The sequence below is a fragment of the Cibotium barometz genome, chromosome 43, assembly GCF_041138505.1.
Source record: "Cibotium barometz isolate CiBa-2024 chromosome 43, ASM4113850v1, whole genome shotgun sequence".
Taxonomy (NCBI): domain Eukaryota; kingdom Viridiplantae; phylum Streptophyta; class Polypodiopsida; order Cyatheales; family Cibotiaceae; genus Cibotium; species Cibotium barometz.
Genome location: NC_141088.1, coordinates 46,602,180 through 46,623,941, shown reverse-complemented (window position 1 = coordinate 46,623,941; position 21,762 = coordinate 46,602,180). Strand labels below are relative to the sequence as shown.

At 43.0% G+C, this 21,762-nt stretch overlaps 1 protein-coding gene across 1 annotated transcript; it reads left to right on the top strand.

Moving 5' to 3' along the window:
* Window positions 1–1,129: 1,129 nt before the first annotated feature.
* LOC147613978 (uncharacterized) lies at window positions 1,130–15,131 on the top strand. The gene is made up of 3 exons (XM_086781967.1): window positions 1,130–1,490; window positions 10,958–11,278; window positions 14,289–15,131. The coding sequence occupies exons 1-3, from the start codon at window positions 1,191–1,193 to the stop codon at window positions 14,937–14,939; spliced, it is 1,272 nt and encodes a 423-aa protein (XP_086638093.1). The 5' UTR covers window positions 1,130–1,190; the 3' UTR covers window positions 14,940–15,131.
* The last annotated feature ends 6,631 nt before the right edge of the window (window positions 15,132–21,762 follow it).

Sequence of the window (21,762 nt, the reverse complement as noted above, 5' to 3'; positions counted from 1 at the left end):
ACTTAAATCTTTGACATTTTCATATTTGTAATAGGTAACAAAAATAAAAATCTATTACAAGTACATGTGCCCAAATGTTTATACATAATCAATAATTATAAAAAAATACTAGGACATTAAATTCAAAAGTAATTCTCAAACCTTTACTCAACTAATCATGTGCTTTAGTCTTTTTTAAAAGGAGAAAAAGAATGCATGCCACATTAATGACTCCAAGTAGAGATCTAAGAATTCTTATTAGGTTATATGTGCTAGATAGTGATAGCTTAGCCCAAAACAATCCAATCTGCATAGAAATCGCGTATACATGTTATAAATGCACTCAATACAAACAAGTTATGTATATACAAACAATGGACAAAATTCTCATTTCCACTTGTAAAGTTTCTTTTCTAAACTTGTACTCTCGTTATAACTTGGCTATGTGATGTGCGAATTTACAAACAAAATCCATAAAGCTCAAAGTTTGAATATGTTTTGCTTAGAAAAGAACATTTCTTGTAAACAACTATGATGATGCACCCCCTTCAAGCTCTATAGCCACATAATGATGATCCCTTCAAAATGAGGCGGCGACTCTTTGTTAGTTGAATTGTCATGTCCCATTACAAATGCATTCAAGGCGAGGCCACTTGATTGAGGTTGTATGTCCATTAACCTTTTCATGTTAATCCCAACTATTTAAAAAACGGGCCTACTCTCAAAAAGTTTATACATATAAATGACCACTTTATTTATTGATTTGACCAATCTCATATCTTCAAGAAGTAGCACAACCTTACATCGGGTGGTCTCATTAACAAAAAACACCTTATGTTGTCTTGCAACTCATTCGTGTGAAAGGAGAGCTTGGGCATGTAACCTCGTGAAACCACCTTGTAGTCTTTTAATGTCATTGCTAACCATTCATGATCTAGAAGCACAATAGAGAGATAATATAGGTTCTACCTGTATTGGATAAATCCTTTGTAAGATGAAGGCTTCTGGGGTGAAATTTTATATGCCTTCACTCACAACACCTTCAAGAAATGGGTAACAAAGAAACTGGGTATGAAAAGGTGGTCACTTGCCGAAATAAAGGCCGTAGAAGGGTAGGTACTTACACATGCAGTGACGCAATGAAGGCGCGTGCTTGGGATGAACTCCTCCGGAGTCCGAAGGCACCTTCGCAATGAAGGCGCGTGCTTGGGATGAACTCCTCCGGAGGCACCTTCGTGTTAAATACACGACACCATAGTGGAGGGTTTCTTCAGCGGCTTGAGCCTCGAAGAGTTATACACGCTCGTTTTCTCTCTGTCTTTCTCGCACACGTGCTCGCACGCGCGCACACAGTCTCTCTCTCTCTACCCCCCTCTCCTGATAACATGGATTTGTCGTGGGATCGCATGGTTGCGGAAGGCGTGCAAATGTGCCCCTTCCTGAGAAACATCGGAGCATCCACCTCTTTCACCTTCTTGTCGCCCACAACAACAAGGCCTCCTTTGGCACCTGTAAGTCTTCTTCTTGCATTGGCACACATAAATCATATGTAGGATGCCTAATGCTTCGTCTATGCTTCATGAGTCTATATATTACTTCCAAATTTTATCCGATGACATGATTTTTCATAGTAGGCCTCATACAAGCTATGCCATGTGCATGAGCAGATGGTCCTGCTATGTAGAGAAACATTAGTCAAGAAGGTTAGAGATAAAGACGGAGATCTCCTTTAGCCAGCAAGGATGTAAAAGAATGTTGATGACTGCTTTAACAACGAGGATGTATACATGTTTGCAAGAATGTTGGCTGCCGCATATTTTAATTTAGGATAAGATATTTGATTCAACTTTGTAGAGTTTTTAGAGACTAAAAAAATAACAACACCAAAAGGCCTTTGATTCCTCAAAACAAAGGATAACACTAGGCCCTGGAAGGGCAAAGAAATATAAAAACCAAATCACAACCTGTTATACAGGGAATGACTGTAAGAAAAGAGGGGGAGGCTCCCTTCATGGCTTGCCACGTTCACATCTGAGCAAGGGGGTAAAGAAAGGAGGAGGGGGGGGGAATAATTCCAGCTAAGGGGCTGTGAAGGCCATGTAGAGTAAGTACAGTTCAAGTGGGAGAATGTTGAAGCCACGACTATCTCAACAAGAGTTTTAAGCCAGGCGGTTGGTACTTTACCGAGCACATTGTGAAATGCCTCTCATCTAGTCAAACTTGGTAGAGAGAAAGTAACAACTAGTCATACTAGCAGGCTCCAATCAAACTAGAATTAGGGAGTTCTAGTCATTCTAGCACACTAGAGGGAAGTAGTACCACTCATATTGGCCAATACAAGTCATACCGGTGAAAGATAGACACAATGGCTAGTCACAATAGTATTCATCATGTCCCAAAGAAGAGCTTTTGGAATTAATGATGCTCTTACATCACAACTAATCATGCTTAGGGACCCAAATGGTGACAGGAAATACATCAATGGACAAGGGTTCACAAAATGCTTGGTGTCTAGCCTTAGGTCTATGTGGCATCCGAGTGCAGGAGCCTCGTGATATCCCCTCTTGTTTAACTTGTTGACGGGATGTGCATTGTTTTTAGATAGTGTGCTAACAAGGATGGGGTTTGTGTGCGAGCTGGGCTCACCACTGAAGTTGTGGAGGGTGGGGTGGTTGTTTGTGGAGTGGTAGTCTTCTTAGGGCACTTCGTAGAAGTGTGTCCTTTTGTATGACAAAAGAAGCACCTACCCTTCTCCTTGTACTGAGCTGTCTCCTTAGTACTCAATTTACTACCGATCTTGCCTGCTTGAGCTTTTTGGTATGGAGTAAGCTTGGGTGCATTGGTTGAGTTCCTGGAGCTAGAGGCTCCTGTGCTTTTTCCTTGGGAAGACTCTGTTTGGTTTTGGCCTTTTTCCCTCGAGGTAGTTGCCTTGGGAGTGGCAAGCTGGGAAGCCTTCGACTCTCCGCCATTATGCTTCATTTCGGCACTCCGCGCAAGCGAGAGTGCGTCTTCGAAGGTGGTTGGCCTAAACATATGCACCTCCCATTGGATTTGCATGCCCAAGCCATAAAGGAACTGCCCTTTCTCGTCCTTGTCAGATAAGCCCAATTGCAAACATAAGTTTGAAATCTTATTGGCAAACTGAACGATTGGTTGCGCGTTTTGACGCGCACCCCTAAACTCGTCTTCGAGTCGCTCAATGGGGTGGTAGAAACCGCCGCTTAAGGTTGAGGACAAACTCGTTTCAAACATAAGCCACCATGGTGTGGGCATGAGCCCGTTGGGTCCACCAAGGAATGGCCTCACCTTCCAAGTACCAAGTAGCCAAGATCACCCTGTTAATTGCGGGGAAATATGCTTCAAACTGATGCAACCAAGAATAAAGAGTTGTGGGGTTGAGTTTACCATTATACTTACTGAAGTTCATTTTCTCGAGAAAATGACCCGAGGAAGCCGTTGGTGTCATTCTTGCGTCCAAAGCTGCAAGGTACTTTCGTGTTCCACACGTCGCCTGGCGTTGTCTTGTGCATCAGCATGGCTACTGCCGCATGGTCTTTCATTTGTCAAATCTCCATTGCTCACATCTGCAATTTGAGCACTGAACTTGGCTGCGGTCGTACCCCTTCAAAAGGGTCATGTAGTAGAGGATTTGGAATCTGGGAAACGGAAGGAGAGGGAGGAGGAGAGGTGCGCTCTTCCAAGGCCATGATCTGCACCTTCTGCTCTTCCAATTTGGTATCCTGTTTTGCTCTGCGATTACTCGCATCATCGGCCGGAACATCTCCTGTGTACACTCATGCTTACTGGTGCACTTTGGTCCCAAGGTTGTTGTTCTCTCTCGTCGTCGTGGCTTGCCATAGCAAGAAAATACACTTCCTTTCTAGAGCGCAATCTGACCATCCACTATGCGTGTGGGAGACTTCTGGAGGTTGAAAACCAACCGTCCTTCGATGGACAGGAGGAACACCGAAAGGGGGTGGTCCACCAGAGTCTAGAAACCAACCACACAAGCGAGAAAATTTTCTCTCGTCGTCGTGGCTCGCCATAGCAGGAAAATGCACTTCCTTTCTAGAGCGCAATCTGACTAGCTACTATGTGTGTGTGGGAGACTTCCGGAAGTTGAAAACCAACCGTCCTTCGAGGGATAGGAGTCACACCGAAATGGGGTGGTCCACCGGAGTCTAGAAACCAACCACAAGCGAGAAAATTGTTTTCTTTGTTTGTTTTTTCTTTTTGGTTTTTCTAGCTGAATCTTCACACTTGAAGAAGGCTCTGATACCAATGTGACATGCGGAAGCTTCGTGGTCGAATTGGTAACTTCAATGCTCAGAATTCAATAATCTTTCACGACGAATATAACGCACACAACTGAAGCAGATGTGTAGAAAAATAGAGAGAGAGAGAGAGAGAGAGAGAGAGAGAGAGAGAAGAGGACACAGTATTGGGATACCCTTTGTAGGGCCCCCTCCACAAATGGTGTATTTGCTTTATTAGAATGATTTAAATCTGAAAATAAAGAGAGAATCTTGACCTGCAATGTTCACCTTGATCGGAGCTGTCCCCTTGGCTGTCCTGGCCCTTGGAAGCATCAATCCCTTGTGAAAAATGAGATAAATGAATCGTTTTTTTGGCTGGGTTTTTATACTCTCACAAGCAAGCTGGCCGCCAGGACTCTTGCTGTTTGCTAGGCATTGGCCGCCTTGTGGACTGGCCAGTCTACTGCACGCAGCCCCTCATGGCCTGGCCGACCGGCTGGCCAAGGCCTACAAGCTGCCCGACAGGCAGCCCAGGCCCCCTAGGGCTGGCCGCGTTGCTGTCCTGGCCACCTGAGGGTTGGCCAACAGCACATGGGCTATTCCTTGGGCCTCTTGGCCCTCTCTAGGGTGGCCTCCAAGCCCTCCCATGAGACATGCAAGGAGTTTTACGTCCTTTTTTGGGGGAGCCAAAAGGGCTGCCCCTCTTCTATATGCAACCTAAATGCACCTACAGTTGTCCGGCACCCGGTCGTAGACAAGATACACAGATCCTCTGACATCAATCTAGAGGGAGACTCATAGTACAGACTGGCATTGCTTCATGTGCAAGACAATGCACACCTAACCTCGGACGCATAGAGTGGAACCCTGGTTGACTCGTCTGGACTGGGCTCACATGGGACCAGTTTCCACTCGAGGTCCTGCACCATCTTGTTCAGATATGTCTACGTGGCATCCAAGTGCGGGATGCATGTGACAATCTTCCTGTACAAGATGAAAACAAAAGCAAAACATATGTTGAATTCAATGTCCCTTCTCAGAACAAGACAGCTTTCCCGGCTTAGAGCACATGCAGGACAACCATGGACGGCCTACAACATTCCCACATCAGCCTGGGACAGCCCTGTAACTCCATCTTCCACTTGTCTGGCTCACAGAGCAAATCGACCAGCCTTGAGGGGATGTTTTCAGAAGTCGATCAGCTCTCAGTAGCCACAGAAAGAGTCGACCAGTAGAGGTTTACAAGCTGGAAGATAACCGATCAGCCGAGGAAGTCTCCCACACAAAACAACCAGATTTCTGGGGCTCTAGATGCCTCGACCAGCAGCTTTTTCAGGGCTGTAAACAGCTGGCCAGCACTAGAAACACTTCCAGAAATAGTCAACTAGTTCCCTCCTTCCACTTGGTTGGTATTTGACGTGGTAGTCGGTGGTACTTGGCTCTAGATCTTGTCGACCAGCTCCCTATGCTCCAGAAAAGCATGCGCATGAGCAAAAACTGGAGTTCTCCTTAGTAATAGAGCTTGCCCGCCAATAATAACTCAATCGTGTGCTTTTTAGGTCTAGGATGGGGCACCTACAAGCATATTGCCCAACTATTGTTCAGTGCCTGTCTTTTGGCCGCCACGTGTATTAAAATAGTCTTGCCCAGTGTGTACAACTTATAAGTTGTCCGGTCACTTATAAGTGAGTGTGGACCTGCAGCCATAAATATTAGTATGTAAAATCATAAAGCTGTAAATTGGGGTTTTAGGGGCACTTACCACTTGTAAAACACATGTAGACCACTTGTCAGTCCTAAACAGGTGCGCACAACATCCACAGGGTGCCCAGGTGTCCCCGGTCCCATGGACAACACATGCTATAGAAGATCACCAAGATAGCTAGTCTCGGGAAATCACATCATGTCAGGCTCCATGAGCCATACATGTACTATCATGTCAGGCTCCATGAGTCATACATGTAATGTCATGTCAAGCTCTATATGCCATACAAACACACCATGTCAGGCTCCACAAGCCATACATGTATATCATGTTAGGCTCCATTTGCCACACATGAACAATAGAAAACAGAAGCAATGAGAAATTTTGTGACAGTTGGAGATAAAGACGGGGATCTCCTTTAGCCAGCAAGGATGTATACATGTTTAAAAAAATGTTGAGATGACTGCTTTAACAATGAGGATGTATACATGTTTGAAAGAACGTTGGCAGCCGCATATTTTAATTGGAGATAAGATATTTGATTCTTATCTCCAAATGTGTAGAGTTTTTAGAAACTAAAAAATAACAACACCAAAATTCCTTTGATTCCTCAAAATGAAGGGTAACACTAGGCCTTGGAAGGACAAAGAAATACTTGGACAAAAACCACATTACAACCTTGTTATACAGGGAGTAAAAAGGAGGGGGAGGCTCCCTTCATGGCTTGCCACGTTGACATCTGAGCAAGGGGGTAAAAAAAGAAGAAAGAGGGGAGGGGGTGAGGGGGATGGGGGGGATAATTCCAGCTAAGGGGCTGTGAAGGTCACATGGAGTAAGAACAGTTCAAGTGGGAGAATGTTGAAGCCACGACTCTCTCAAGAAGAGTTTTAAGCCAAGCGGTTGGTTGGGGGATGTTTAAGTGCGACTTTACCGAGCACATTGTGAAACGCCTCTCATCTAGTCAAACTAGGTAGAGAGAAAGTAACAACTAGTCATACTAGCAGGTTCCAATTGAACTGGAGTTAGGGAATTCTAGTCATTCTAGCACACTAGCGGGAAGTAGTACCATTGTTATTGGCCAATACCAGTCATACTGGCGAAAGACAGACAGAATGGCTAGTCGCAGTAATATTCATCATGTCCCAAAGAAGAGCTTTTGGAAGTAATGATGCTCTTACATCACAACTAATCATGCTTAGGGAGCCAAATTTTGATAGGCAATACATTAGCGACTCGCCCCTAGACAAGGGTTCACAAAATGCTTGGTGTCCTGCCGTAGGTCTACGTGGCATCCAAGTGCAGGATCCTTGTGACATCCCCTCTTGTTTAACTTGTTGATGGGATGTGCATTGTTTTTAGATAGTGTGCTAGCAGTGCTGGATATGTGGTCAAGAACTCCTTGTCAAGCCAGACGGCTTCATGCATGTCTCTGTCGTGAAACTTTTGACGCTTTTTATGGTCGGAGCCATGTTTGAAGCAGTGGGGGACTATTTGTTTTGGAAGCATTATCTTTGCCTCATGTATTACTTGTTAGATATAAAAACATAACAACAATGCACACGTTTTCCACAAAGCACAAAGTTATTCCACAAAAGCTTAAGAACTCCAAGCTTCCGCCTAGCATGATTTATAGATCTCCAAGCTTCCGCCTAGCATGCAAGTTGACTCCCACACAGCCACTCAGTTCAACAAAAATACCATGAAAGTGGTACTTGCTATTGTTTTCACTTACACATCTACATGAAAATTATCCATATCTCACTAGGGTTTTATATTACTAAGATTGATTCCACCAAGATATCAACCCAATCATGAAGGTTTAAACACTAAGGTAAAACTCTATACTTCTAGGCTTGATCACATTATTTCTAACATTATCTCTCAAAGCAAGTGTGGAGGCCATATATGACCGTCTTGACAGGATAGAGTCGGCACCCCTAGCGCCTAGTGTTCTGGATTTGGGTACCGAGGCTCGTGCTTCTCAGCAAGGGCATGACGATTTCAAGGATGAAGTGGCGCTTAATTCCGTTTTGTGAAATTAAGCGCCATATGTTTAAGGCTATGGCCAATTTAAGTGTTTAATTGCATTAATGGACAAGTATTTTTGTGAAACCCGTGCTAACCCACACAGAGTTACAGTATGTGATTCCATGCACTCTTTTCTATCTCTGAAAACCCTAGCGCATAAGCATATGTGTTCTACAGTTCGTATTAGAGCCTAGTGAACTTGCAAATTTTTATCTTTCTTGGCACTTGTGTCTGTTGATTGCTTGGATAGAGTAGACTCTAGGGCCCCTAGGTTTCAGGAGTGCACAAGTCTGGGCACCACAAGAGGGCGGCACTTGTCAAATCCGATCCTTGAGCACATTGTAATGACCATTTGCTGGCTGTCACCATTGTAAGCCTCTTGCTTATCAATCAAGTGATCCTGTCTGCAATCTTTGTCTCTTCTTCTTCTTCTTCTTCTCTCTCTCTCTCTCTCTCTCTCTCTCTCTCTCTCTCTCTCGCTTTGTCTATGCTTCCACCTGTTCATACTCCTACATGGTATCAATCGCCTAGGTTCAAGGGGCTACCATTATTTGCGTTTTCATCCCCTCCTCCCTCTTGCGTTTCTCCTTTCTCTCTCAGTTTTGAGAGAGGGCTGATTGGTCCTTTTGCTTCGCTCCGTTGGAAAGTGCTCGAGAGAAGTCTTGGAGTGTAGAGATTTGCGTTTTTCGCGGCGTTAGTTGTTGCTGTGGATGTGGCTCCCCCCTGTATGAACAAGGAGGACAAGTTGGATGGACCCAACTTTGCTCGTTGGAAGTTGAATCTGCAGGTCTGGTTCATTCATAAGGGTTTGTAGAATATTGTTCAGGGTAGTGAGAAGAAACCCGAGCGTCCTCAAAACTTGAGGCATTGGACCTAGGTTCAGGAGGATGAATTCCTTGCGGAATTACAAGACTGGGAGGATCGTGATTTGAAGGCGCACTTGGTGCTTGTGCGGACCATTAGGAAGGTCTCACCGGCCGTGGGTTAGGATTAGGAACTTGCTACAATGCAAAAGAAAGGTCGAAGTCGTTGCTACTCGTGTGGGAAGAAAGGACATTTGTCTAAGGGCTGCTTGTCCAAGAAGAAGGACAAGGGCAAGGGCAAGTCTTCATCCCAGAAGAAGGGCAAAGATAGGACTTAGGACAGTGATTCAGATGCTTCTAATGACTCATCTAGGGCTCCCAAGGTGCTTCCGGCTTAGGAGGACTAGGATGGTGTTCTTCTCTAGTTATACAGATGGTTTTTCCCCATGTGCTTCCAACCAGAGGAGGCTTGTGGGTTGGAGAGGGGGTTGTTAGTAGCTCCATTTTTTGGTGCACGGGAATCGTGAGTCGGAGTTCCAAGCATGAAAAATCTGGCAGGACAAGGTCAACTTTGGTAGCTATGGATTGAATGCGTTTCAAATTCATTCCTTGGTTAGCAGAGATTATGGACATGATGTGTTCCAAGTTCATTGTCTGAGGTTTTGGATGTGATGTGTTCATAGTCCACTGTGGGGGGATTATGGGTGTGGTTTGTCCGACAGCTCATCTTTCTATATACTTGGAGTTCATCGCACATTGTTGTAGGAATTCGAAGCCAAGCAGATTTCTTTGTTGTTCAGGGTGGCATTTTGTTTCGAGGAGCTAGGTTGTCTTGTGTGTGTTGTAACTTGTACATCTTGTAGTGTTGATATCCATCTTATCCTTGGAGCCATGCCGTCTTCTCTTCCTGCAAACTTGTCTATTCCCACATTATGCCCACCCATCAGCAAAACCATCTGTATTGCCACAATATACCAAGGAGGTTTTCCACATGGTTACGATCCAAATGAACATCATGTCCTGTAGTTTTCCTACTACTGATGTACAGACGAGAGGCCATGTCTTGTAGTGATAGTTATATATGGTAGAGAGGTAAGGTGGATCAATGCATAGGATTAAATCCATGATGAACAACTCTAAACAATCATAAGAATGCATAGATTGATTCAACAAGCAATTTCATTGCAGTATCATACACATAAAAAAAGGCCATGTACATCATCTTATAGCTCAAAGAGGAGCAGCTTATCACTGGTCTCTACACTTTTCATCCTATTCCTTCTACATCAACAAGTTACCTCTGAACTATTCAATAGAGGTATCTTTCAATAGAGTTTCTATTGGGGACATACACTTGGGGCCTTTATCCATATGTAGAATACAACTGATAATTCTAAACATTAAACCCAGTGGTCCCTACTGGTCATGAGACATGTATCCTTGTCTACAAATGATGCATTTGACAAAATATGCCATGCTGTTGGTCATCTCTTGTGAAGAACCATGGGGTATGTGGGGCATGTTGAGCCTGAGGTGGTTATAAATTGCAGAACAATGCTTGTGTTATGCTTCTCAGATTCTCATAGCAGATGACAGGTTTGTCTCTGTGGCTTATGTGGTTGTATTCCTGGTGCAACCAGGCTTGTTATCTATAACCAAATTTGTTGTGCAGCAGAACAAACCCATAGGCAATGACTTTTCCTCCTCTCCACGACTCTATAACAAATCAGTTGTTCCCTGCCGGTTAACACATCACCATGTGCCATCAACCAAAGCAATAGGGTGACCTTGCAGGTATGGTAGTTCTTCCATGGGCAGTGCCAAAAGTGACTGGAGACAAGGGTGGTGGCAATATGTGCAGGCTAACGCTAGGGCAAGAAGAGGGAAGTGGCAAAAAATAGCTGGCAATCGCGGAAGGGTGTGTGGAAGGGCTGTGCAAGAGCGCACAGTGTGCTGGCAGGCTGGAGAAGAATGGGTGTGCCGCTAGGCAGTAATGTGGGGAGGCATGACCTCCAGCTTCTTGATGTTTGATGCTGCATGGTTACTTCTAAGAGAGTAAAGTTGTATGGTCAGATTTCATGCACGTACAAATTCTAGGTTCTAAATCAACTCTTTGTCCACCTGTTTATTGTAGTTCTAGTAAGAAATGTTGCAAAAGCTGATCAGCTGGTTTTAATCATATACAGGGGAATCACGGACCAATCTTTGAGGATGGCCCTAATTTTGAGCTGGGTTTCAAGCTGTTCCATGGTCGCAATGGCATGGTACCTTTGTCTGTGCATTCGCAAGTAGCAGGAAGAGACCTTGACTCTTGTTCATCAGATGCTGAATTGACAGGCGTCAATTTCCACCCTTTAGCTGCTTCTGCAGCAGCTATAAGTCTCTCAGCTTTCGGGGCTTCTGGTTTGTTTGGTTTTGATGGCTTCATGGCCAACAGAAACAAGATGAAAGGAAAGAATCGATCCAACGAGGAGGAACGCCAATCCGACAAGAAATCCTCTTCATTTGTGAGTATGCACAAACACCTTCTGAAAAGTTTTGTCTATGTAGTTGTATGAAATGTCTGTTCGTTGTCTGCATGAACTGAAGTAAAGTGTGGAAGTGATTTAATAACCATGCATGCATCAAGTCTACCAACTAAGATGTACTGTTTTTGCTTTATAAAGTACTGATTAAAGGAGGAAGCACTGAAGTTGCAGACAAGTGCTGTTGAGTTGAATGGACAGGTGCAGAAAGGATGGTCCTTTTGGGTTATTCAGTCCTGCCTTGTGCTGGCAGGCAGGTCTACTGATTGGCCAATAAAATAGTTGACCACTTAAGGGCAAAATAGCAGGATTTAACAAGGACTATTGGACGAGGCAGCTGGGTGCCAACATCTTCACAGGTGACCAGGAAGGACATGGCACCTGTCTATCGCATGAGGTTGTTTGCATGAGCTGAAGTGAAGAGTGGATGTGATTTAATGATGATGGATGCACCATCTTCTACCAACTCGATACATTGTTTTTCTGTATTAAGTACTGATATCTAAAGACAATTGGAAGCACTACTGAGAACTGCTGCTGAACTGGGTTGGCAAAGGTGGAACGCTGAAGTGAAATGGGGATGCTTTCAGTCAGCTGCCTGCTTGTAGGCAGTCCATTAAGCAGCCAACATATTGATCTGCTGTCCATTTTTTTTTCGTGCTGTGTTGGCCCATCCTTTACACCCAGCCTGCCTAACTGCTGAGCCTGTCATGCCCCTTGAGCAGACATACTTCCCAACAATCTTCTTCAAAGTTTAGCTGCTCCTCTCTTTCTATTCCCTGACATTCAAAGCATTCCCATGCCTTTTGTGCTATTTGTACCTGTACACTTTTTTGTTGCACGTGTGGAACTGATGATCGACAGTGGGTAGCAGTTCCTGAGCATGAAAATTCGTAAGAATCTTTCAGGGATTGAACTGGAGAAATGGCATGTCAGCAAGGTGGGATTTGCTCTTTAATTACATCATGACAGTATGTATTACAATTTTCCTACGTAGATGCTGGCTTTTTGGTCAAACCCCACCCCCTCACCTTTTTTCTGTACATCTACTTTTCACATTGGACTCTCGGAGCATAGTTACTCAACTGGCTCACCTTCCATGGTCCAAAATGCATCTTGGGTTCAAAAGTTCGGGGCGAACCTGCAAGAAATGCCAAGCAGTCATGATCAGTTTGCTTGGGATGGTTGCGATTTCTGTGTGACTAGATTCTCCATGGAGGGCCTTTGCTTCACTTCGGTAGATGCTTAAGAAGGTGCTCCTTGCCTCCATGGTAAGCTCATGGTAGAAGTCACCTCACGATAAGTTTACTGACAGGTCCTAGGTAGTCTCCTTACAAATAGCTCACCTTGGAGGTCATTGCTCTTAATCATGAATGGATCAACCTCACCTTGGAGGGCCTTTGCTTCACTTCGGTAGATGCTCAAGAAGGTGCTCCATGCCTCCATGGTAAGCTCATGGTAGAAGTCACTGCACAATAAGTTTACTGACAGGTCCTAGTTAGTCTCCTTACAAATAGCTCACCTTGCAGGTCCTTGCTTTTAATCATGAATGGATCAACCTCACAATCAGTTTACTGACAGGTCTTCACAAATAGCTTACCATGGAACCTTTTTATACTTATTTTTTCAAAGGATGGATTCAGAGGTACTTAAAAAAAAAAGATCCTTCTATCGGTTAACAGAAAACAGCCACAAAGGGCTAAATACAACCACGAATGGCTAGGTACAAACTCACCTCCATGAGCGGGGTGAAAATCAAGAAATCAAGGGGTGGAGAAAGATGCTCCTCTCCTCTGGCTGGCTGCTTTATGAGGAGAAGGCTATCTCATATAGGGGGAAGGGGAGGGACTAACCACACAGGTGGTTTGTAGTGCCAAGTGGGCACACCATCTCTATCTGTGAGAAAAGGGCCAGGCCGCCAGAACCTCAAGAAGGCTTCCCGCCGCTTCTGCATGTGGTCAGAGCCACCCTGCAACTTCCCCCACTGGCCGCGGAGGGTATGAATGATATCAAGCCAAATGCTCATGATGGACTCCGCAGGCAGAGCGTGGGTGCCTTCGATGGCTGGATTCAGAGGTACTTAGCCAAGTGGCTTAGAGATCAGAGATGCATTTGTTGCTATAACAGCCATGCTGCCATCCTTTCTTAACCTTAGAGAACTGGAGCACAGTTCATATCATACTCATATGATTGGTGAAGCAAACGTTTGCTAACATCTGGTAAAACAATGTATAAAACTGGCCTTGCCTTTTGCTTAAAAATAAAAATAAAAATAAATAATTTGGGACTTTTTTTTTTGCTGAAAGTGACATCGTGGCTGGTCTGCATCCTAAAGGTACTGAGGCTTGGGCTGTAAAGAACCCGGGCCTCAGGTTGGGCAGTGGGCAGTATACTAAGAAAAATCCCTGCTCTGTACCAATGTGTTGCACATATTAGTACATATAGTACATAGTATGTACTGTGTACTATGTCATTCAAGTTTTCAGCCTTCAAGTTTCAAGTTCCAAGTTTCAGCCTTCGAGTTTCAACTTTCAAGTGTCAAATTGTCAATATTTTTTAGTCCCAACTCCCACATGCATATATAGCCCCAAATTTAAGGCCCCACATATGAAACTCCACCGGGAGCTGAATCATACTCTATCATACCTATCATTCTCCCTGACGAATGGCAGTATGAAACGTATGATATGAACTATGTTTATGAGTAACGGCCAAGAAGTGTCATGTCACGTAGTGGTCAGTCGGTCATGGTAAACGCGAATGGAGTCCATGTGATGAGAGGGATTCACCTGTGATGGATGGCTGAGATCAAGACATCTTCATGGAACAGCGCAGTGCTGAGATTTGGTTCATCGTCATTTTCCATTAATCTACATGGCAATGCTGCATTCCTGCTTATTGTTTATGAGAAACGTTTTAAAGTTTATTATATTGGGAGCTGTGTGCTGGTAGGCGTAACTGAGCTTATGCGGTGTGGTGTGTTTTGAAGCAGGATCATGAAGCTTTGAGTAATGAATGGTTACAGACTGGCAATTGCCCCATTGCAAAGTCTTTCCGTGCTGTTAGTGGAGTTTTGCCTTTGGTTGCCAAATGCTTGCAACCTCCATCAGACATTAAACTTCGCTGCCCACCTGCCATAGTTGCAGCACGTGCAGCTTTGGCTCGAACAGCCACGGTGAAGACTTTAAGACCCCAACCCTTACCGATGAAGGTGCTTGCAGTTGGGCTTTTGGGGATGGCAATAAATGTGCCTCTAGGGATATGGAGGGAACATACAGAGAAGTTTTCACCGGCATGGTTTACTGCTGTACATGCATCGGTACCCTTTGTGGCAATGTTACGGAAAGCTGTCCACATGCCCAAGTACGCAATGGCTTTTACAATTGCAGCTTCCATCTTGGGCCAAGTGATTGGATCGAGGGCGGAGAGGAAAAGGTTGGAGCTTATTCGAGTGGAAACAACTGCTTTTGCTTCTGAATGTGACCCGGAAGTGCTCATCAAGTCTGTCCCCCTTACTTCGTTGGATCAGGATGGTTCTGCTCATTCGAAAAGCGATGTCTCCAGTTCCCAGCAATGTGGGAAGGGCACACATAATATGATCAACAAGGCCAACTCCTTCGTTGATCCTGTTGGTGTGTTTTGATTGTTTGGTTGTTTACTCGTGTTCTGGTGATTGTTTGATTTGTGTTCTGGGGCAAGCAGTAATTCTGATTTATAATAGCAGGGAATATTCTCAGATCAACAATCTGAGGCTTAACACATCGTCATGTGATACCGTTTGGGAAATTTTTCATATATTATTCATTTTTTTAAAATTTATGTTTATTTAGTTGTAGTTCAAATATTAATCTCCTTCTTTTGTGTCTGTATCTTTTCTTTTATCTCATTTGCTTATGATTACATGCTATATGGTTACACCTACAAGCCATGCATTGCACACATACACATACTTGTGCTCACCAAAAAATAAATCTCAATAGACCATCGAACTTTTGGCTTCAAATTTTTAGAGATTTTTCTTGAAAACTTAAAAACTTTTAATCTAAATCTTTACTAAAATGCAATAAAGTTTGTATATTTTTTCAAATTGGAAAATTATTCTTACAGGTGAAATGGCAATTTTGTAGGTCTGTTGTATATATTAACGCTTGCAGACCCATGGACACGAATGTCTGGTTTTTCTCCATCCGCTAGTTTTATGGGGGTAAAATTCTTCATTTTTTGGGAAATAAGTCTCTTGTGAGCTAATCAAGCCATACATGGATTACACCACTTGACTTCTGGTCACACGAAGGGTTAGTGAGGCTCCCTATTTTCTCAAAGTCCCCCAAATCCTCACTAAAATGAGCGTTCTAGTGGAGCCTGGAGGTACCAGCAACATCACCAATAAAAAAAGGAGTATGAAGAGAGATTTTAAAATCTGACACACAAACCTTGGAGTGGGAGTGGGAGTTGGAGGCACAACATGTAGGGGCTTTTCTTGAACTCCCTCCCCTCCCCTTTTTCTTGTGATGGGACTCTCAAATGGATATTGTGACTAGCTCTTCAAAGCTAGATGAGTGTCCAAAGAAGGTGGAAACAATCATGATCTCTCATAGTCTATGTTGATTGAGTGTTGCTCCTAAAGTCTAAGGACGACTCTAATAGTAGTGTCCTAGGGACACTTTCAAAACTCCACACCCATTCATTGCACGATGCAATAGAAGGTGTGAGAAGGTTGCATCTAAAGTTGAGGCCTAAGACAACCTAGATGTACTAGAGTTATGGCATAGTTATAGCGTCAACTCATGTAGTCGGGTTCACACTATGGATCGACCTTTGTATGTTATAGTAGGAGAGCACTTTTCTTATAGGATGTACTCTTCTTTCTTTATATTATGGTTTGTTAACCTTTGTCGGAGATCTCTATGGGGTCGATGCCAGCCATCGTACCATTTTCACCTGCTTAACTGGAATGGCCAGAATTCACTTAAAATACATGTATTGTATATTTCACACGTGTGTTTACCGCTTGTCTATGAAAGGTGCACCACGGAATCAAGGCGTTAAGGTTACTACCTTTGGATGAGTGTTTACACTAGCCTAGGTGGGCTAGAGAGCTCGAAAATCTTATTTTTAAGTTTGTCCATCCAAATAGTGTGAACCCTAGAAATGAAAAAGATAAGGCAAGAGGAAAGCCAACATCTTATTCTCTTGTATTCTCTTATACTAATTCAATAGGGTGCTCTTCTTCTTTACTCTCCTATGTTGTTGCTTTCTTATAGGTTTGAGCTCTTGTGTGCTTGCTTACATGTATGTGAGAGAGTGAGTGTGTGAGATTGAATTGTGAGGAGGGTTGAGCTTCCATTGGTATGCGGCAGTGAGATGAGGAGGTCGAGCTCTCGAGTGTTGCTTTCGTGATGTTGCTTACGAGGATTGACAAGCCGTGAGTATTCACGAGTTGACTCATCTCGATCGTGCTTTGTGTGTTATACCATGGCATATTGGTTTCTCGATTGAGCTTCCACGTGCACTCGAGGGCGGTGAGGCAAAGTCCCATGACAAGCGTAGTTCATACATCCTTCCCATGGCGTAAGAAGTTACCATAAATGACACCGTTGTCGATGAATAGCTCCACCGCGTAGCCATAGTGTATTTTGAATGCTTATAAATGGTTTGATTCTGTTATATTTTTGTTTTTTTCAAGAATGGAGTAGAAATAAAATCTAAAAAAACTCTTTATTTTGTTGCACTGTTCTTGTTTTTTGTTGCATAATCTTGTTATCTTAAGAAATTTGTGTTTAGTTTTTCTTGTTACTCTTAAAATTGTGTTGCATTGTTCTTGTTTTTTGTTGCATAATCTTGTTATCTTAAAAAATTTGTGTTTAGTTTTTCTTGTTACTCTTAAAACTGTCTTTTAATTTCTAGAATTCTTGTCTTGGTTAATTTTGTATTTTTTTTTTGGGGTTCATTTTTCATTTTCGTACAAAAAAATAATCATAATTTGGACTTGAAATTGAATCAATTTGGTTAAATAGACGTAAAAATTGGTTTCCAAGTATGTGCTTTATCCCAATTTTGACTCCTTGCATAGAAAATTGGATTGAAAACAAAGATTTGGGTAGGATTTGTAAAACAGATTAATTTTTGTGTTTTGTATATTTTTTAGTGTTTTTATATTAGTGCTAATAATGATGATTAACTTAGCTCTTTTTTTTTTGGGTAATTTAGGTAACTAGTTGGTTGGCCGCATTTAATGCGCTTAGGCTTTTAGGTCCCAAGTCAAAGAGAGAATCTTGGAAAAATCCAAGTCCTAATATTACTCTTTTTCGGGTAATATGTGAAACTGGAAACCGAAACCGAAACCGAAACCGAAACCGAAACCGTAAAAAAGTAAAAAGTATATTAAAAAAATTGAGAAAGGAAAAGAAAGTTGCCGTCTAGCAACTAAAAGAGAAATTTTGAAAAACGCATGTACAGACTCTCTAGATATCTGTTTTAGGCTGTGGACGCTAGCTTGTGGGTTGGACACAAGGTCGAAGCCATGCTGCCATAGTGCAAAGAAGGCTTGGGTCATATGTAGTGCAACGGGGCTCAGCTGCATGATTCAATATAATGCCGCTGTGGCAAGCCAAACTCAACCTGATAGTAGCTACACCCTAGAGGATAAATGTATATGATCTTTGAGGGCCACCGAAGAGGCTTGCCCCTGCAAAAGATCTCTGAGTTGTTCGTGCGCTAGGCGGCTACTACTGACAATCTTACATGCCAGAGTGGAGGCCTGTAATGATTCAACAGTTGTAGAGCGAGAAGCTAAAGGTCCGCTACCTAAACTTGCCACCAGTGACACCTCATATGAACTTGACTCAATAGAAGGTTCTCAAGATCTAGGGAGACAAAGCCCTACCCTAGCCGCGTCAGCCCAACTAGCTTCCGGTTTGTTTGGTCATATGATGATGAGTTATCTTAGAGGTTCGGCTTTGGTTGCCTCTGAACTACTCTACAATACATACCATCCCATCAATGGAGGAGTTGAGGTTGACTCCATAGGAACATTAGATGTAGCCTCGTTGCAAAAAGGAGGAAGCATCCATGTTGATATCCCTAACCAAGCAACTCCTACTGCACTTGCTATTACTCTTGTTATGGGAATATATTTTAAGCCCTCTTAAAAATATTATTCTACCCTCTTAGATAATTCGGGGACACTTGGATTATCTTTGCGTCATGCCAAATTATGTTAATATCGTAGGTGATACCATTATAAATATTAATACATTTAGTGGTTATTGACGTATGCTTGGGGTCTCCAATGTTTGTTTCAGTTGGTTCGTATTATGTAGGGGTGATTCCCGGGTTACTTACGCCTGGAAAACATGTGTGATGATGGTTTGTATGCTTATGGAATATTTATTTCACCAATTTATTGTTGGTTATTTTATAGGTGAAGAGGATTTCGAGGATTGAGGAGAAGTTGCACTAATTTATTATTTGGCACACCATTTTTGTAAACAAGCTTGTAAATACATGTGCATTCTTGTGCACATTTTGATTTATTTTGCAAAAGATATAGTTTATCAAGCATAGACTTGATCTTTCATATTTGGTAAATGTGATATACTTTAAACCCAAGCCTCAATTTATGAGCACTCTATTTTTGAAGATAAGAGAGTGTCGTACAATAAAAGCACCCCTTTTTGTATTTTTGGAGGCTATGGCCTAATTTGGAATAAAATATCTCGTAAATACTCATGTGTGGGTGTGAGACCCTTCTGCCCCCTCCGTGCATCGGATTCTCGGTTGCTAGTAGCGGAGTAGCTTCTTCTTGCGCAGGGCAGGGTTTCCCACTCGGGGCCTCGCCCTCGAATGTCCGGACACGAGACTAATCTGGTGGTCATTCCGAAACAGAAACGGGGAAAATTTCCCTTGCTCGGAAAACAGGGACGATTCCACCTTTTTGATTTTCTTAACGAATTTTCTAACGGGGTCAAGAGGCTAAGCTATCCTTCACTTGATTTAACCAGATAGAAGGAAAACTATTACAGACTTAACTTGAAGAAATCAACGCTTTTTTCCTAACCGAAATCAGGCACAGCCGTTGATCTAATCATTTGAGAAGTCTTCAGGATGAGGAGGCAAAAGAAGTTCCTAGGCTAAGTCACCTACTTTCTTTGTAATCAGATATGGCCCACAGTATCTGGGGGATAACTTCTTGTACTTCCCAAGAGATAGAGAACTTCTTTTGGGACGTACTCGAATGAAGACCATATCTGCTTCTTCGAATTTTCTATCTGACCTCTTCTTATCTACATACTGCTTTTGTCTATCTTGGGCAGCTTTTATATCCTTGTGGATTGACTGCATCTGCTGCTCCATGTTGTCAACAAGTATCTCTCTGGACATCTCGACCCTAATCAATGTGTCGGACCAAGTTAATGGTGTTAGGCAGTCTTTGTCTTTGGTTACCCCAGTTGTGGGAGGGAGTTCTGAGATTACTCTGAACAGAGGCAGATGTGGGTGAGCTGGATTCCTCCTAGGATTGCCCTGATTTTGACAAGACGACTGATACGAAGGGGTTGGTCTCTGCACTTTGGGTCCTTGACTTCCCTGTCCTCTTGACATGGTAGGAGTCGGGCAGTCTTTAAGCTGGTGACCGAAACCCTGACACCCAAAACACCTATTCTCACTTCTAAGCTCATCCCTCTGAGTCCTTGAAAAAGATGGGGCTCCTGAGAAAGTGTTCTAAGGGAAGGGTCTTCCTTCACTTCTGAATCTCCCAGCATCTTGATTCTAATTTGGGCCTTACTGCCTCTTTGGGGGTGGAAAGTTTGAAGCACTTACCGCAGTTTGGAACCTTTTAAAGTTTAAGGGTGCAGGCCTTGGCGGGACCTTAATAACAAATGCTTTGGCAAAGTCCTTTGCCATTCTGACAGCTTCTGCCATTGAGACTGGTTTGGCCTTTTTCACTAAAGTATCCAATGGCTCGTTCATCCCTCGAATGAATCTGGCCATCAGTTGCTCTTCATCAAGAAGTGGAGAATATTTGAGGAGAAGGGCAAATGTGTGATGGTATTCTTCAATTGTCCAGACTATCCTGCTTCAATTCCAAGAACTCATTCATTTTGGTTTCCAAGAAGCGCGGGGGACAAAACCTCTTCCTTTGAGGTACGCTTTAAGATCTGACCAGGTCTGGGTATTTCGGTCGAGACAATTTGCCTCGCAATGGCTCCTCCATGCGACCTTGGCTGTTTCCATAATTTTCAATCTGACGAGAGCCATCTTGCTCCTCTCATGAGATAACCGGTTACATCAAAATATTCTTCCATTACCTCGATCCATTTTTCCACTGTTTCTCCTAACTGTTTCCCTTCAACCTTGAATGGACCAGGTTGGGATTGGTGCAGGGCTTTACAAACATCTGGATCTAACTCTTCATCATCGGTAAGAGGATCCGGCTACCTAGCACGGGCCACACGCCTCATGATTCTGACAAAACAAGATTTTTGTTAACTTAACTTTGTCATCAGATTTATGACTTTAATTTTTGAGATTTATTTCTTAAATAATAATTATTCCATTCTTAAAAACAAGATTCACTTTGATAATTTCATTAACCAATATTCACAATCACAAAAACAATTTGGAATCTTTTGCAAAACATCATTTACTATCAAAAGTTTTTGATATATACATATAGCGTCTCGGTTCCAAAAGTCACTGCCTCAATCGCGTACGCATAAAAAGGCAATATTGCAATGGAGACATGCTATGATATATACGATTCATCACTGATATAATGGTGCTGTTATTCTACTTCTAGGAATAAAGCGGCTCAGAAGTCTAAAAATTCGGCAAGAAATTCTAAAATTTCGGGGTGAATGATTATAGAGTTGGACATAATGAATAACTCCTAGCCTTATCAAGATCATGCCTAGCGAGATATTCTGTCCGAGTCTTTGACGCTGATTGGTATTGGCGTTAATACTTCGCTCTCTGAAGAATCACATATGCTAACGACGCTCTATAAGATCAGGAAAGTATAGATCCTCAAAGTGACGAGTGAGTCTCACTCTGCTTTCTCACGTTGTAGCAGAGTTGATGAGATTTTTGAAGGCAAAGGTGATCATATCCTGACGACTCTAGGAGAGTCCAAGAATGCTAGACAGATTTGGGGTATCCATCTAAAAATCTAGTTCAATTTATGAGTTTTAAATTTATGTATTCATTTCAAACATAATCTTAGCAAGTGAAAACATTATTTCCCAGATTTACTTTAAAATTTTTAGCAATTTTTGTTGCTATTTCATAAGTTTACAACAACGCTCTGATACTAGCTGTGAGACCCCTCTGCCCCCTCCGCCGGTTGCTAGCAGAGCGGAAGTAACTTCTTCTTGCGCAGGGCAGGGTTTCCCACTCGGGGCCTCGCCCTCGAATGTCCGGATACGAATGTCCGGACACGAGACTAATCTGGTGATCATGCCAAAACC